Genomic DNA, 18,409 nt, shown 5'->3' with positions numbered 1-18,409 from the left:
ATTGATCTGTAGACTAACTCTAGACTAACAAGGCATGATGGCTGAAGATTGATGATTTCTCTTGTACCTGATAGAGCTCTATTCTTTCATTCAGTCTCTCCTCCGTCTCCTCCAGCAGGCCGATGCTCGGCAGACTTCCCTCCACAGCCTCCAGCAATCGGTACAAGTCCTGATAGTCTGAACCTAGACGACTCCACGTCTGATAAAGACACAAAAACGTACAAATACATACGTGAGTATGTAAGAAACAGTTTCATACTTGGAAATATTACTACCATTTAACAGTTTAGGGTCGGTAGGATTTTTTTATTGATTTGAAAGTCTCTTACGCTCACCAAGGCTGCATTTGTTTGATCAAAAATGGAGTAAAAAACTAATATTATGAAATATTATTAACATTTAAAAATGAGTATAAGTCGCATCAGTCCAAAAATACGTCATGAGGAGGAAAAAAACATATATAAGTCACACTGGACTATAAGTCGCATTTATTTAGAACCAAGAACCAAGAGAAAACATTACCGTCTCCAGCCGCCAGAGGGCGCTCTATGCTGCTCAGTGTAGACTACAGGAGCAATGAGCAGCATAGAGCGCCCTCTCGCGGCTGGAGACAGTACTGTTTTCTCTTGGTTCATTTCTCGTAGTTCATTATTCTTGGTTCATGTCAAATTAATTTTAATAAATAAGTCGCACCTGACTATAAGTCGCAGGACCAACCAAACTATGAAAAAAAGTGTGACTTATAGTCCGGAAAATACGGTATGTTTTATTAGAATATGTGGTAAAATTAAATATTTATTATTCATCATAACATTTGTTATTATTAATGCTGTAAACATTTTATTTTTCCATATTAATATTAATAATTGTTTTTAATAATAATATGTTATTTTGTTTATTTTTGTGAAAACTGTGCTAAAAAAAAAAAATTTATTAATGGAAAGCTCCAATTCATTGGAAATAGAAACCTTTACTGTCACTTTTAACTTCCACCAAAATCCAGAACAATAGTGTACAGTATATCTACATACTCCATAAAAATCCTGTTACCTCTGAGACGCACTCCAGCTCAACTCCTCTTTTGTGCGCTTGCTTAAGCACATCCTGAGCCCGGGCTAGTGTCTCCTCCAGAGTCTGACGCTCATGTGGCAAAACAAAGGCACTGATTTTTTTGTAGAACGTCTCTGTGAGGACCATGTGCCACTCCAAACCTTGGAAAAAATCCTGCAAAAGAGTGTGGGACATATAAGCCTATGAGGGCCGTGCACAGCCTTCTAAATAAACACAAGACGTATCTGGGAGTTTGGTGTACAGTACCTTGTGTTTGTCTAGAAGGCTGTGCACGTCCTCTACTGAGCTGGCGATCATCTTTTGGTCAGCGTTCATCTTATCCTGGGCCGTGTCCACCAGATCGATTAGATCCTGGAGAACTCGCTCATACTGATTCTTCAGTGCCATGTTCTGGTTCAGTCCGCTCCGTCGAGAGCCCACCGTCATCACCAGCTCCTCATAAGCATCCTGTCCAGAAAGACTCGGGTATTTCACTTCTACACTCCTGTAACTCGGGACTACTTTCTGTTTTTATCACAAAAGTGTTTGACAGATTTCTTTATTTAGTGTATGTTGATGTCACTGGTTGTTACCTGTAGCTTCAGCAGCTCATTGGTGGAGAACTGGTCCAGCTGTAGCTCCGCCCCTCTGGCTTTCAGCTCTGTTATTCTGTGCTCAGAGTCTTTCAGCATCTCCTCGGCCTCTGCAATAGTCTGTCAGAGCAAAAGTGAGCTCACCGTGATATGAATGGATGAACTGTAAACAGTTTTATTGTTAACTAAAACTAAACATAAAACTATAAATTATAAAAAATAAATAAAGCTACCATAATAGACCCTGGACCAAGTGGCTGGGGTATATTTTTAGCAATAGCCAAAAAACATTGTATTGTTTTTATGCCAAAAATCATTAAGATATTAAATATTGTAAAGATCATGTTCCAGAAGATATTTTGTAAATTTCCTACCGTAAATATATCAAAACTTCAATAGTTACATCTCAGCCAAATATTGGCCGATCCTAACAAATTCCATACATCAATGGAAAACTTATTTATTCAGCTTTAAGATGATGTATGAATCTCAATTTCGAAAAAATGTCATCCAGGGTCACATATAAGATGAAGTATTAAAATAAATTAAAGTGGAATATAAATATTAAAAAAACTGAAACAAATAAATGACAAAATGCATAAAAACTTACAAATTAAAATAAAAACTTAAAATATTTGAAAATAATAATATATAAACAAAACAAACACCTGCACACTCATGCAATCATTGTTAATAAATATGACAACATCTAAAAATGAAATACAATTAGTAATCGTTAATTATCCAGTGCATTAATTAATCAAATATGAAGTATTCTGTCTTACTTCAATCTGTTTAGTTGTTGTGTGGTCAAGAGCTCCTGCCACTTTCTGGATAATCTGGAACTTGCTTTCACTAAGCGATGTAAAGAGATGCTGCAGCTCCGTCTGAAAAGAAACAGGAACTGAGATGAAGTTGTAGGGTTGCATTAATGTACAGAACTGAACGTTACTGATCAAGCCTGATTCCCACCTGGAAAGCTGTGAGCTCCCGCATCCGGCTCCTCATGGTGTCACAGCGGCGGTCCAGCGCTGACTCCAGAGCTCCCAGGCGACTAGTCAGACAGTCGAGCGTGTCCTTCATCAGGGTCTGCTCTTCTTCAGAGAGTCCCACAGAGCCGACTATCAGCCCCTCGCTGCGGCTGACCTGCCTTGTCACCTCCGTCACTTCTTTACCCAATGTCTGTGAAGCAATGAAGCATTTCAACATTTTAACTTCACCAAAACTTAAGATTTCTATATACAGTACATTTATGCATATACAGATGCTTTTATCCAATAGAGAAGTATAATAAATTCATCACAGTGCCAACAACATTTCAAGTACACAATGCCACCTTGTGAAGTAACTCTTATATTCAAATGTGATTTATTTAATTCTACAGCTCTATCTGCAGTTTTACTTTTTACTATTATAAGTGTTATTATTTTTAACTAAAATGATAAAAAAATAAAACAAAATATATAATAAAATAAATTAAAAAAGCAGTAATTAAAATTAAATATAAATAAATACAAACTTAAACGTAAAAAGTTTAAGAATTTGAAATGTTGCCTTGGCAAGTAAAATTACTACAACTGAAATATAAAATAAAATAAAATAAATTTAGAGCCATATAGAAATATTAAGCATTTAACAAAATTACTAAAACTTAAACTAAAATTAAAATGAAAACTATAATAACTATAATAAAATATAAAAACAAAAGCTAATGCAAATGCAAAATATTCATAAATACAGTAATAGTATATTAATAATACTTGACAAGAATAAATATTAGGAATGTACTAAGAAGTACTTAACGCATTTAAATAAACAGCTGGGAAACAGTGGTACATTTAATAACATATTAGACATTTTCAAAAAAATAATAGAAATTATACTAAAAGGATCTCTAATTAAATTATTAATATCATAACTAAGAATTTAAAGAATTTAAAATATATTTTTAAAAGAAATAATCAATTTCATGCAATTTTAATATTCCATGTAATTTTCTGTCCAGAAGAAATATATGTAAGGACAATTGTATATTTTTAAAAAATCACATAAAGACACATTCCTAAGATGTATTTCTATGTATATCTCAGATACCAACTGGTTCTAAAGTTTTTTTTACTTAAGTATACAAATGTCTCTAACATGAAAAAAACAACATCCAATGAGTGTTTGTGAATAGGTTTGGCTTTCTCCTGGAGGACGGCTAATGTCTGTCTCATAGGAATCTGTTACAGATAGCAAAACAATCTGCCGGCCAATGTTCAGACCTCGTGGTCAGAGAGCTGCGTCTCAGCGTTCTCCGTCAGAAGCACAGGGCCAGAAAACAGTGTGTTCTCCACACCATCCACCCACGAGGACGTGGCTGTGACTGCTGAATAAAGCTGCTGCTCCATCAGAACGACCTCTCGCTCTGTGGCCTGCACAAACCATCAGACATAACCTTGTGTTTACCATGACACCAACGACAAACGCACGACAGAATGCTTTACTGTCGGTGTAAACGTTAGAATGCATTTGTATCAAAAAAGTCAGAAGTGTTTTATAATAATGTGTCTACCTGAGGAGTCATCTCCTTTGCTGTCTGACTGAATCCATTGTGCAGAGACATCAGGCTGGACTTGTCCTGGACGTGAGTCTCTCTCTTATAGACCGGAGCTGCAGTCTTCACACAAGCAGTTCTGGAGTAAAACTGTTTGAAGATGTACAACTTTTACAAAACACTCCACCAACAGAGGTTTAACAGAGTTATGCAGCTCCAGTTATGCAAGAATATTCCCTGAAGGCAGCCAGACAGCAACAAGAATAGTGTTAAAGTTTAAAGGAAAATAATAGCTGAAAACACAAATAGGAAAAGAAAGAGGACTAGAGAGGGAGAGAAAGAGAGAGAGAGACTAATAGTAATATGCAACATACATTAAAAACAGATTTATGGGAGAAAAGATCTTGGTGATAAAACTGCTGAACTAAAATGTATGCATTTAAAACTAAAAAGAGTCTATATATGCTATTTGTAATCCACCCTTATACATTTAAATTATGAGAACTATTGATGGGAGAAACTTTGAATCACTTGCTTATAAAACGATTCACTGTTTCTGGTCAAAATGTTGTAAATGCAACTCAAATCAAACATGTATAAAAAAAACTATTACAAACAACTGAAAGAGTAATGTATTATATACAATTAACACATCATCAAATATGAATAGCCTGCATGTGTTTCTTTAGTAATTTACACTTAATTAAAACGAATGATTCGAAAAGGTTTCAAAGCCTCATGAAGTAGTGTTTTGAACATGCGAAGAGTGTGAATGTGAAGAGTGAAGTGTACCGGTTGTTTGCTGTCTTGCTCCAGCGTGTTCATGAGGAGCTGTAGTTTAGTGGCCATGTCTTTTCTCAGACTTTCCCATCTCTTTCTCCTCTGCTTCTTCACGACCTGAACGTCTCCCTCCGGCTCGACATCAGGCGAGAGGATCTCTGTCGCACTGCAGAACATTTGAGAGACAGAACTGTGAAGAGCGAGTCAGGGGTGTACGATAATCACAAAAAATTATATTTTCTGCAATACCTTGGCAGGTTTAGGGCAGATGACTCCCAAAGATTTTGATATATTCTGTGCAGTGATTAGTTTGTAGGAGTAATGGAAATTTTTCCAAAAACTTTTACTTGGTTTCTACCTTTTATGGGCATTTTTACCTTCATATGGCCAATTTTGTCTAACCTTATTAAATGTATGCATCATCCTTTGTGTTAAATACTTACATATCATCAGTAAATTCAAATATTAAGATACTATGGGGATGTTACTAATCAAGTGAAATCAGTATTAACATTTATTTATTTTGTGCAATGCATGAAGTGGCATTTAGATGCATTTCCACAGACAGGACATGAATGCAGTTAACTTGCATGTGCAAAAGCATAAATAATGTTATAATATATATCACAAACCCCTAAAGTCAGAGATTTCCGTTTGAGGTAAAAATGATATGTGTGAGAACTGTTACCTGGCTCTGACGGGTGACGCCTGCTGGGTGAGGATTTCCTCTCCGCGACTCGCTACAGATTTCAGCAGCTTCTTCTGCTCTGCAAGTTGCTCTTCGAGCTCCTGAATTAATATTGTCATTCCTCATTTAAACAGATGCTTTTTTATTGAATGCAACTCACAGTAGACTTACTACAGGTTCAGTCCCACTGGAGGACCCAATGGTGATAGTTTTAGATCCATTATTTCGTTTTTAAAACCTCAAAACTGCCTTCTCGTAAAATGTGCTCTACCTTCTTCTTCTGGAGGGTGTCCTGGTGCTGTAGGCTGCGTGTGGAGCGGGCCTGGGCCAGCCAGTCCTGCATGTCTGGACTCTGGGAGAGACTGGAGTCTGATTCACTGGAGTCTGACGGCTGCTGGAGGGAATCCTGCAGGAGAGGGAAAATGCTAAATGCATTAGGATTCAAATTTTGGTTTTGAATTTTGAAAACACATTGCTGAAACCGAATCATGATCATGAAACCAAATGATTATCCAATCGTGAATCAAATAATCAGTTATCATTCTGCAATATTCTTATGAATAATAGCAGGAAAAGAGGAAGCCGTGGAGGAGATTGTCATATTCAGAACGAAACCCAGTGCTGCTGAATTATTCTGCATATAGAGTGACAAATAAAATAGCAGTGATATATTATTATTATTACGCTCGCACTTTGAGGGCCTTTCAACTCCTCCCAAATTAAAGTAGCCTGCAGGGCAAAAACAAAAAGATAAGAGACTAAGAGAAAAAAGTAATCAATTCTATTTTTATTATTTTATATTTAATATTATATTTAATATTATATTTATTTATATATATAAACTCATATAGTTTAGCATTTTTACATTTTGGTTTTATGTATATATTTTTGGGCTTTTATTTATTGCTAAATTTGTATATATTTTATTAAAAATCTACTACATAAAATTATTATTATGTACCATGATAATACCATGTTTTTTGGGCGCATGCATAAGTTACTTATGACATATAGCAAAGTATAATAGTGTGAGCACCTAATACTTTTACTATACCATGTAGCACTTTGGTACATTTTAAGCTAATTACATTTTTAAAGGTCCAGATGAACCTCTAAGACACAGAATCACAAACTTCTAATCTTCCGATCTTGATTCAGAGTTCAAGTGGCACCTGAATGTTGATCTGCTTGTCCTGCAGCATCCTCTGCAGCTCCATCAGACTGCCCTTCAGCGAACGCAGCTTCCTGGCCAGCTGCTCCGCGTCCTCCCTGTTCTCCGGCCGGCCCTCCAGCAGAAGATTCTCGCTGTGTCTGGAGAGCTCAGAGAGAGCCAGCACCTTCTCCTCGATCTCCAGCAGCATGTTCTGCAGGAGCAACAGAAGCGAGGCCAGCTCAAACATGATTCTTCCGCTCTCATCCCAGGCCCTTACCGACACCTGCAGCACTGTACATTATCCCTAATCCCTCACGTGCCATGCTCCCAGTAAACATGCATGCCTTAATATATCAGGAATTTATAAAAGTAATTGAAATTATACCCTAAAAAATGTCAAGACTATGCATGTGCTTCTAATAAAAAGTCAAGGTGTTTCACAGTGGGACATCTGACAGTTTGTAACCTTCTCATGAAGTCAAAAGTAGCTCCGCCCCTTTCCCCACTAATGCTGCAGCCACCCTCATGAATATGTAATAGGAGGCAGAGCAGATCCCAATCCTCTCTCAGGAATCCTCTAATACCCTTAAAGCCATTATAACTGTGAACGGTGATACGTTGAGACATTTACATAATCTGATTACAGCTCGTGCCACAGACGCTTAAGAATCAATCCATCTGAATATTCACAGGCCTTCTAATAATGCTGTTTACAGTTCACAAAGTTTCCAATCAAAAAACTCAATCACACAAAGCAGGCATACATTTTAGGAGTTGACACAAAATAATACATTACTTTTGTACTTCAGTCTGTAAATAATGAATAAAGTTTAATACTCTGCTGTGGGGGCGCTCTAACCTGAGAGTCTATGAGTTGCTCTTCCATGTATGAGTCCTGAGAGCAGGAAGTGATGTCACTGCGAGTGCTCTGCAGCCATTGGTCCAGCTGGTCTGCCTGGTTCAGGTAGCGCTGCAAAGCCTGAGCCTGTTGCTGCTTTTCCACTCGTTCACTCTGTCGCTCCTACACACATCAGCATATACACATACATATACTGGCTATCTTTAAAGAAAAGAAGCCTTTAACAGGCAATAAAATGAGTGAAAAAATCAGAACACCATAAGATTCTGAAGAAACAAATATACACAAAACAAGACGATTGAAATACTGATCATAACATTAGTGAATATCCATCTTTCTGTTATTGTTTTTCTTTCTTTCTTTTTTTTAAAGAAATGAATGCCTTCCAACAGCAAGGACATATTAAATCGATCAAAACTGAAAATAAAGACAGATATAATGTTACAAAATTCATCAAATTCTATTCATCAAATAATCCTGAAAAAAATTATGATTTCCACAAAAATATTAGGCAGCACAACAGTTTTCAATAATAAAAATACAAAAATATATATTTTTCAGCATATTAGAATGATTTCTGAAGGATCATGTGACACTAAAGACTGGAGTAATGATGCTGAAAATACAGTACAATATTACTGTTTTTTCTATATTTTTGATCAAATTAAAGCTGCAGTAGGGAACTTTTGATGCTCTAGCGGTTAATAAGCAGAACTGCTTGCGTCTTGCGGAAGAACATCGTAGCCGGAACTACTTCTCTCTGTTTATGTCTATGAAGAATCACAAAGGTACTGGGTTACTCCGCCGCGGTATCCCCGAAGCAATCTAAAATAGTCCGAATATAAACACTTATTATAGGTGCACCCTAGTGATTCAGGACAAGCTAAAAACACGGTTTGGAAAATGGATTCATGGTGTACTCGCTTATTATATAAATTTTTCTACATTTTGAACACAAACAAAGTTACGGACCGCAGTTCTGATTGGTTGTTTCTTACCGGGAGCGGATGGATTTCTGCAAATGGCAATAGGACACTGGGAGGAGCCAGAGGAGCTTGATTTTTTTCACAGATTATCTGTCTCATATTCTACTGTCAGGACATAATGACAGGTTTAACAAATATGTAAAAAAATATATTTTTACAAAAGTTCCCTACAGCACCTTTAAAGCAGCCTTGGTGAACATACAGTAAGAGGGCTCTTTCAAAAACATCAAATGTTGAAAGTTTTTTTTAGTATTAAATATTATTTACCATACTATATCTTTCTTTTTTAACATTGCTAACTTTTGTAATAGGGAGTCACATTCGGTTTGCATTTCAAAACTACATTTGAAGTCATAGTTTTCCAAAGTTTTGTAAAAATTAACTAATTATGCATGAAGGGTGTTCTAAAAATAAGTTACATTTATTCTTAAATCATTTTTCCTGGCATACCTCAAGAAGTTGGCGTTTTCCAGAAGCCTTCATGTGGATGGTAGTCATCCTCTCGGACAGCACAGTAAGCGTGGACTGCATGGCCAGCTGATCCGCAGAGTCCGAGTCCACCGCAGAGTCCGAGTCCACCGCATCAGAGATCAGCTCTTCTGTGAAGCTGGACTGAAGCTCTTCTATATCATTCTGCAGTTTCACAATTTCCTCCACCTGATTCTGGAGGACGTTTTGTTGTGCATCAGTAATCTTATAGATTTCTTACAGTGTAGAGCTATAGCAAAAAACAATGAAGAAGCTCCCTTAGTATTTCAATCGTCTCACCTGATGTAGCACCATTTGTCTGTCAGGACTGAGATCGTGCATGGGGGGCTCGTTTAATCTGGTCTCGATGGACTCCATCTTAGTCGAGATGATCTGTAGAGAGCCTTGATAGCGCTGCTGCTTCTCTAGAGCTTCATAGAGCGTCTTCTGCTTTTCACTTATCTGTAAAACATGAAGATAAACCTGAAGAGCACATTTGAAATCCAGGTGCATTTGACCGTTGAACACAAAAAGCCACACGCACCACATTTTTCAGGGTCTCCCACGAGCGCTGAAGATCATCTAAGCTCGCTACAGACTCAAGCGTGGGATTGTACAGCTCCTGAATGGGTGCTCTGGTGAGAGTGGCCCTTCCCATGGACATCTAGATTCAGGACAGACAAGAGAAAACCATGCATGATTAAATATATAATGTTAAAGTGCTAGAAAGTAATTGCACTGCAGTCTGTCACAGACATGTACTGATTCAGGATACTATATGTTCAGAATGATGCATTACACCCACTGGGAGTGCAGTAGAGTTATTATAGTATAATAAAGATATAGTTTTTATTCATATTTTTAATCAGTTTGTGTTTTTTCAAATGTTACATTGTTAAATTTGCATTGTATTTGTATTATATGCTTTATATGTAGTAATGTTGATGTGCATTTCTATCATTTAATTCTTTTTTTTATGTCTATAATAGTTTGTATTAATTATTGTAACCATATACTACCGTGACTTACTAACTGAAATAAGCTGAAGCAATAAAATGACTTAAACTAAAATAAAAATAAATTCAAACCATATCGAAATATTTAAAATTATGCAATTTGATTAGATTTTTGTGAGGGACATATAGACAACGTAGCATTACTATACAAAACATTATTTCATATACTATTTTTACAAATCGAATGCAGTATACAGTATAAACTGCGCAGTAGACAGCATGTTAAGTTTAAATTCTATATATATTTTTATTTGATTTGTATTTTTTAAATGAAGGTGAAACTAGTAATTGCATGAGGGCAGCACAGGCTAAAAGTCAGCTAGAAATCAGATCGCGTCGACATCCCTGCTAATACCTTGCTAATGGCTGCTTCAGAGTAAGTGATAGGAGAGGGAGATGGACAGAAAGCAGGAGAGCAGATCTCACTGCTGGTGCCCTCCTCTCCAGACTCCTCTGTCACAGGAGACAGGAAAGACTGACAGCATCACGAGAAAGAGAGAGAGTCACGGAGCAGAAGATATTAGTCGATCACTTCACAAAGCTGTTAATCAAGTTATCTGATTTTGACATGCAAAGATCACAGAGAGATACAGGAAGTCAAATTTAAAAGGGTCCGTTTTTAATCAACACAATGCAATTTGATTTCTTATTCTGCATTTTATATTTTTCATGCAAAATATTTTAATACTAAATTTGGATTAATCTGAAAACACTTTTCAAGGGAAACGTATCTTAATCCATTTGCATGTCAAGTAATTATATATTTTTAATGCAAGATGAAACTTCCATTACAAATCATGTTTTGTAGTGCACAGTTATTTAGAATATATGAACAAACAGCAATTGCTTTTTTAAATATTTAACACTCCAGTCTGTTTCCTTTTCCCATTATTACACTTTCAAGCCGTGTTCAGGGTAATGGTACGTACTGAGACTTGTGATTGAGTATTTCTTTGAATAGCATCACCATCCGGTTCCTCCAGACTCTGGGTTAAACCGTCTGCATCACTCACTGTCAGGAGTGTGGTGGCGTGTTTAGCTTTCACCGTCAGCATCTTACACTTGGAGTTCAGGGATGCAATTTGCTCATGGTAGCCCTTGATTTTCTGGGCCAGTTCCTGTTTGGATAAAAACAAACACAGAATATTACAAATGTTATTTAGATTCCCTTTAGGTTAATTCAAGACGGAGTCTGGCTAAACACAAAAAAGTAGACATTAAAACAAAAAAACAAGATTAGCAGTGTGGCATCTCTGAGCTGAATATCCATCTCATCTCGTCAATGTTGTAAATTTTACCTAAAATATTTAATTTGTTTATATTTAATTCTTTTTATTAATGTAAAAAATGAAGAAAAAAAAACAAAAAAAAATTCCGAAATATTAATAAATACTATAATAGTAAATAAATAATACAAAAATAACACTGCACCTCATGATGGCTAATTTGTGTCTGCAGCTCTTGAATGTTACTGGTGTTCACAGGTTGGTCCTGAATGACCCGGTGAGCATCTTCAATCATGGCCTGCAGATTTCTGACTTCCTGTTCGTACTGTTCATACTGCACCACTGCCTCCTAAAACAGATATAACATGCATATGGTTTTTTTTTATATCACAAAGACGACGTTCATTATAATTACTACACCCTCTTTCACATGCCTCTGACATATTTAAATGAAAATGAATAGTTTATAGCACCTTTACGAATTTTGTTCATTACGTAGCAACAACAATAATGATCTGGTTTAATATAGCAAAAGCTGACCTACTCTTAAAGTACACATGCAAGGTTGTTTCACAGTGTCTTGGTTGTGTTCCCTGGGTTTCCACTAGATGTCCTCCTTTCCCACGGTGTCTGTCACTTTATTAACTGTCTGTTCCCTTATTTGTTCACCTTCCTCCTTGTTTGGGTTAATTGATTGTTCCCCACCTGTCTCCAGTTCCCTCATTACCTTCTGTGTATTTATACCTGGTCTGTCCGAGTGTGTGTCACGTAGTCCTTGTCTAATGTCTTGTCATTCCGTAGTCTTGATCCTGCCTTGTGTTTTATCTGTTCTTGTTTATTTGGATTCTCTGGTTTTGACCCTGCCTGGACTGTTTACCCCTTTGGATTGCCCCTTAATAAATATCTTACCTGCACCTGGATCTCTCCGTGTTTCTTGTATCACCGAACGTGACAGACACCGTGGGAAAGGAGGACATCTAGTGGAAACCCAGGGAACACAACCCAGACACTGTGACAGTATCAATTAACCCAAACAAGGAAGAAGGTGACCAAATAAGGGAACAGACAGTTAATAAAGTGACAGACACTGTGGGAAAGGAGGACATCTAGTGGAAACCCAGGGAACACAACCCAGACACTGTGACAGGTTGTTCATTATTTATGTTAAAAAATAACCCTCTGAATACATCTCTTATTTATAATCCTTCCTGACAGATCATAAAACAAACACAACTATTTGTGCTTAATAAGCTATAAACATGCAACACATGAATCAGAAATGCACTGGATTTGGAGCTTGAATCAAGACCAGCTGGTGAGCAGGTGTTTTTATTCCCATCTGCTGCCGCAGCAGCTCCTCCTACCTGCAGGATGTTGCATTGCTGGATGGCGGTGTGCTGGAGTTGACTGGCCTCTTGCTGGAGATTCAGAGCAGTGCGGCAGATGGAGAGACTGGTCACCACTTCCTCAGGAACTCTTAGAGCGCTCTGACACTCCTGTACGGCCTCCACCTGCTGCTTGAAGCTTTCCATGTCCACCAGCAAACGCTGAAAAAGATTAAAATCTATTCTAAGAACAAAAAAACTACTTCCCTTCCACACTAAAATATAGGTTCATGAAAAGCACTCAATAATTCATCTGAAAAACCTTTCTGTTACCAGTTTCAGATTTTTAACCAGTTACACTACAGCCACAGACCTGTTTACTAAGAAAAGTATACTTTATTATGTTTACTTTATGCCTAGTTAAAAGGAATAGTTCACCCAAAAATACAATTTAGCTGAAAATGTACTCGTCCTCGGACTATCCAGAAATTTAGCATTTCATTGCTTGCTCACCAGTGGATTGTCTGCAGTGAATGGGTGCTGTCAAAATGAGAGTCCAAACAGCTGATGAAAACATCACAATAATCCACACAACTCTAGTACATCAATTAACATCTGACTGCGGAAGATCCTTTGATGAGCTAGTGATGTAATACTAAATGTCTCCAAACCTGGAGACAGATTTAAAGAGGAAAATAAACACTTCTTGAGAATGAAGACGGATTAATGTACCTGTCTTTGAGTCAGTTGTTCTTTTAGACTCAGTCGGGCCAGTTCTGGAGACGTAAGAGTGGCCTGAACCTGCTCCAGAGACACATGCAGGGCCTTCACTCCACTCTCAAACCTCTCCATATCCTGAGAAACAAAATAGAAAGGCAATCACATTAAGCTAGAGAAAAAGTCTCCAGTGTATTGAAGAGAATAAATCATAAAAAAGGTCACACCTTTGCTGCGTCCTGTAGACTCTGCAGACGGGATCTGATGCTCTGCTCCAGCTCCTCAGTGTGTCGGCTCAGTTCTGACACCTGCTGTCCCATTGCCTCCACCTGCAGCGTCTCTGACAGTACCTCCACCTTCTCCTGCATGGTCCTCAGGTCACCATGAAGCTCATGTGACTCACGTAGGACAGACTGCAGGGCCAAAAACACAGATAGGTGATTTCATAAAAATAACTGAAGATGGACTCTATGTGATATGTGTATTCTGTGTATCGTGGTTCACCTGATACATCTTGACCTGCTCTTGCAGGTGTGAGGAGGAGTTCCAGATGATGTTGGCCTTCACCAGACTCCTGGCTCTGTCTGTCCACTTCACTATGAACTCAAACATCTCATTGTATTCATCTAGATGTGCATCAGCCTTGAGAGACAAGACATACCACATTGCATTCAGATATGAAAAGCTGTAATTGAAAGATTACGAATGATCAAATAGCTTGTAGGAAATAGTTTCAGTTTGACTAAGATTGTGTCTTTTTTCTATTAGCAGAATGTTCAATTTGTCTTTAATCGATTAGTCAAATATAACAGATGTTTTTACCTTCTTTAGCCATATTGTCTTATATTCGGCCAGTCGAAGGGTGTGATGATGGATCTCTCGTAATTTGGCAATAGCATCAGCCAGTTGTCTAGCTATCAAAGGGTTACGACGACCAAAGTCCAGCACTGCAACGTCTAGCTCAGCGAGATTTCGTCCACATCCGTCAAGTTCATCACAGAGATGCTAGAAATACAGTCCAAGTAGTTTATGGTCATTTAAAAGAGGGAAATTTGTTTATAAAAAAACAACAGAAATATTATAATGTAAAAGATTATTTGAATGCAACACTAACTCTGGCCGCATCTTTGGCCTGATCAATATCAGTGGCCTTTTCCTTTAGAGAGTTAGAGACAGCCTTCAATTTTTCAGACACGTCATGAATTCTGGAGTGGAACTCTTCTTTTATAACTCTGGTCTTCTGGATGTCTCTCTCCTTGGCTTGAACCTAAAGATATTATTCATTATTTATATATTCCATGAAGCTTTAGCAAAAAAAGCTAGCATTGTGGAAAACATATGTCTTCTACGAAATAATGAGAAACTGCCTATTAATTCACAATGAAAACAAAAGGGTACTTATGTACCTGGTCCTCAATGGATCCTAGGGCCAGGGACACTTCTGCCAGCTGCATTGAGATCTCAGATGGTAAAATAGTGTACAGGTCCAAGTATTTACTTTGCTGCTGCTCTGCAAGGTTGTCTACATTCTGACGATGAGTTATCAGCTCTCCATGCATCACCTGCACAATGATCCAATTCAATAAAGGCAAATTCATAGTGTCAATCTGTTAGCAAACTACCACTATAGTATGTATACTATGGATGATTTGCCAATCATCTATATGCATGCAATACCAGGATGACACAATATGTTTGCTAAAATGTGCAGTATACAAGCAAGATAAACTGTGCTGGCTACTGCATCCCACATTGCAACGTGCACAGCTTTATTTCAAGTCACCTGAATAAACATGTACTATACAGGTGCTGGTTATATAATTAGAATATCATCAAAAAGTTGATTTATTTCACTAATTCCATTCAAAAAGTGAAACTTGTATATTATGTTAATTCATTAAACACAGACTGATATATTTCACGTTTGTTTCTTTAAATTTTGATGATTAAAACTGACAATTAAGGAAAATCCCAAATTCAGTATCTCAGAAAATTAGAATATAACTTAAGACCAATACTAAGAAAGGATTTTTTGAAATCTTGGCCAACTAAAAAGTATGAAAATGAAAAGTATGAGCATGTACAGCACTCAATATTTAGTTGGGGCTCCTTTTGCCTGAATTACTGCAGCAATGCAGAGTACCATGGAGTTGATCAGTCTGTGGCACTGCTCAGGTGTTATGAGAGCCCAGGTTGCTGTGATATTGGCCTTCAGCTCTTCTGCATTCTTGGGTCTGGCATATTGCATCTTCCTCTTCAAAATACCCCATAGATTTTCTATGGGGTTAAGATCAGGCGAGTTTGCTGACCAATTAAGAACAGGGATACCATAGTCCAGGACCAAGTTCTGTTGGGAAATGAAATCTGCATCTCCATAAAGTTGGTCAGCAGAAGGAAGCATCGACCACTCAGCAGCAGTCCAGTTCTTTTTGTCTTGAGATGCTTCTGACGCTTTGTTGTTCAAGAATTCAACGTCTGTTGTTCAAGAGTGGCTTGACACGAGGAATGCGAAGCTGAAACCCATGTCTTGCATACATCTGTCTATAGTGGTTCTTGAAGCACTGACTCCAGCTGCAGTCCACTCTTTGTGAATCTCCCCCACATTTCTGAAAGGGTTTTGTTTCACAATCCTCTCCAGGGTGTGGTTATCCCTATTGCTTGTACACATTTTTCTACCACATCTTTCCTTCCCTTCTCCTCTCTATTAATGTGCTTGGACACAGAGCTCTGTGAACAGCCAGCCTCTTTTGCAGTGACCTTTTGTGTCTTGCCCTCCTTATGCAAGGTGTCAATGGTCGTCTTATAGACAACTGTCAAGTCAGCAGTCTTCCACATGATTAAAAGAAATAAACATTTGAGATATAACAGTCTGTGATAAAATGAATGAATATAAGATACAAGTTTCATTTTTTGATGATATTCTAATTATATGACCAGCACCTGTAGTGAAAACAGTGTTACATACTAAAGGTTAAAACATATATTGCCAGATGCAGCATAGTGTTTCAGCTATTATTTTTCACCTCCAGTTCTTGAGCCAGAATGTCCAGATCAGATGTGGGGTTCAGCAGAAGCTCCCTGGAGTCCTGGATCCAGCTCTTGACAAGACTCAGTCCTCTCTCCACGCCTTCCCTGTCTGACAGTTCCTGCTGAACCCGAGTCTTTCCTGTCCTGGCCTTCTGCAGAAGACTACAAGAAACACAGAATAAACAGATCGGCATTCAATCCATATTTGGCATGAGGTATTAGTCTAATTAGGTTAATATGGGAAGCAAGACTACACTGACATTAAACAGGTTAGTACTACTTTTTGCACAAGCTGCAAATGCACTGGTTACTGTAGGCAGCTGAGTGACAATTAATGTATCTGTGATCATATTGATACTGTGTTTCTGTAAAATCTGTAACAGCATTGTACCATTGTATTTTGGTGGATTTAATTATTATTGCTTTGTATTGGACTAGAGGAAGACTGTGTACCTTTCTAGTTGATCTTGCACATATTTGACCTCCTTCATACTTGGTAATTTCTCATGATCAGCTGTTGGCACAGACACCTCTTCACCATGAAGCAGGCTGAGAGCGTACTGTCGAAGGAGAGTTAGAGAAGACAGCTCCCTCTCCAGGTCCTGACTAACCATCTCGTACTGGTCCAGATGTGACTGCAGTGTGGCTTTGGAGGCTTTCTCAGCAGTGCAATCAGGAACGTGGCCCTTTAGTTCTTCTGTTACAGCTCTTAGCTTCATCATCTGAACAACATAACATCTTGTTTGTCATTCTTTGTAACATTAACATGTTTGCTCAAGCTCTTGATTGATATATGATATTTGATATATGAAAAAATAATAATATATGTATTCAGTACACCATTTCAAATGTTGTAACATTTCCTATAGAGTATAGTATAGAACATCATAACATCAAACGAGGTGTCCCGTGATTTCTGACCCCAAGTACCACAAGTGTAAATGCACCTTTTCCCTGAAGGTTCTCCATTCGTGGGCTGTATCCTCCAGCACCCTTTCTTGGCCTCGTGCTACACTACGCAGTCTGGTCCAGCGCTGCCACACTGTGGTCATGGATCGGCTTATGGTGGATTTACTGGCATCACTTCCAATCAACTCTAACTGGGACGCTTGTTCTTCCAGACCAGTCAGCTTTTCTTGGAAACTGTTCACCATGGATACTAACGACTACATGCCAAATTTTTCATCATTTAGACTTCAGAATACTTTTACTGTCTCATGAAAGAGAGTCAATACTGCATACTTAGCTCACCTTATGACTCCGGAGTTTCTCTTCAGCTTCCTGGTTTGTTGCAGCCTTGGCTGTGGAAAACTCTGTTAGCTTCTTCTCTGCCTCATTCATCAGCTCAATGACCGTCTGTCTGGCCTCCTGATACGAATTCCACTGGGCAACACAGCTGAAAAGGTCACATTATAACTGTTATAACTGTGTGTGAATTCAGGCCTACAACAGTGTTCAAATGACTTAAACGACTCAAATGTTTTGGAAAAAAATGTATTTTGTACCAAACTGCACCTGTTCAAGATATCTTGGTGGCTCTGCAGCTGGTCTCTGACCTCCACGCCTTTCTCCTGTGCAGATTTCACACTAATTTGAAGTTGCTCCTTGGCTGTAGGGTTGACCAGGTTTTCAAGTTGAGGTGGCAAAGATTCCAGCTCCTCAATGACACCCAGGAACTCCTGTTCAGTGGCCATGATGTCTTCCTGTTGCCTCAGACACTCCTCGTAGTTCTCCACATCCACTCCAAGACTGGTCTGCTGCAAGAAGCCCACAGCATCCTCCAGCCACTCACAAGCTGTTTGCATTCTGGAATGATACTTCTGGCACAAGGCAAGAGCTTGCTGTAGCGTTATCTACAGGAAAAACAATTGGATTCATTAGTGTGTTAGCTAGGGGAACCATTGGTTGATTAAGGAAGTCTTGCTGGCTAAGCTAATTTAGACGATTTTTAGCATCTCATGTTGGGGCCTAGTATACAAAAC

General features: G+C 38.2%; 1 protein-coding gene across 4 annotated transcripts in view; it reads right to left on the bottom strand.

Moving 5' to 3' along the window:
* Positions 1-18,409, bottom strand: part of LOC128031786 (nesprin-1) — a 103,637-nt gene that overhangs the window by 28,992 nt on the left and 56,236 nt on the right. For 3 of the 4 annotated variants that reach the window (XM_052620208.1, XM_052620210.1, XM_052620212.1), the window contains 31 exons: positions 17,943-18,280; positions 17,679-17,823; positions 17,375-17,593; positions 16,881-17,149; positions 16,424-16,589; positions 14,807-14,962; positions 14,515-14,667; positions 14,223-14,405; positions 13,905-14,042; positions 13,628-13,813; positions 13,416-13,538; positions 12,723-12,905; positions 11,564-11,707; positions 11,062-11,250; positions 10,488-10,607; positions 9,661-9,780; positions 9,417-9,578; positions 9,099-9,311; positions 7,663-7,824; positions 6,823-7,014; positions 5,922-6,056; positions 5,651-5,751; positions 4,975-5,128; positions 4,201-4,332; positions 3,911-4,060; positions 2,616-2,825; positions 2,429-2,530; positions 1,644-1,763; positions 1,318-1,518; positions 1,051-1,224; positions 68-199 (listed from right to left, as the gene is read on the bottom strand). In XM_052620208.1, the coding sequence (XP_052476168.1) occupies positions 68-199; positions 1,051-1,224; positions 1,318-1,518; positions 1,644-1,763; positions 2,429-2,530; positions 2,616-2,825; positions 3,911-4,060; positions 4,201-4,332; positions 4,975-5,128; positions 5,651-5,751; positions 5,922-6,056; positions 6,823-7,014; positions 7,663-7,824; positions 9,099-9,311; positions 9,417-9,578; positions 9,661-9,780; positions 10,488-10,607; positions 11,062-11,250; positions 11,564-11,707; positions 12,723-12,905; positions 13,416-13,538; positions 13,628-13,813; positions 13,905-14,042; positions 14,223-14,405; positions 14,515-14,667; positions 14,807-14,962; positions 16,424-16,589; positions 16,881-17,149; positions 17,375-17,593; positions 17,679-17,823; positions 17,943-18,280 (5,172 nt within the window). The remainder of the gene's footprint in view (positions 1-67; positions 200-1,050; positions 1,225-1,317; positions 1,519-1,643; positions 1,764-2,428; positions 2,531-2,615; positions 2,826-3,910; positions 4,061-4,200; positions 4,333-4,974; positions 5,129-5,650; positions 5,752-5,921; positions 6,057-6,822; positions 7,015-7,662; positions 7,825-9,098; positions 9,312-9,416; positions 9,579-9,660; positions 9,781-10,487; positions 10,608-11,061; positions 11,251-11,563; positions 11,708-12,722; positions 12,906-13,415; positions 13,539-13,627; positions 13,814-13,904; positions 14,043-14,222; positions 14,406-14,514; positions 14,668-14,806; positions 14,963-16,423; positions 16,590-16,880; positions 17,150-17,374; positions 17,594-17,678; positions 17,824-17,942; positions 18,281-18,409) is intronic. The other variant, XM_052620209.1, reaches the window with a different exon arrangement.

The sequence above is a fragment of the Carassius gibelio genome, chromosome A17 (genome assembly GCF_023724105.1).
Source record: "Carassius gibelio isolate Cgi1373 ecotype wild population from Czech Republic chromosome A17, carGib1.2-hapl.c, whole genome shotgun sequence".
NCBI classification, from domain to species: domain Eukaryota; kingdom Metazoa; phylum Chordata; class Actinopteri; order Cypriniformes; family Cyprinidae; genus Carassius; species Carassius gibelio.
The sequence above is the reverse complement of the archived record's forward strand: the minus strand, read 5'-3'. Positions and strand labels throughout refer to the sequence as shown.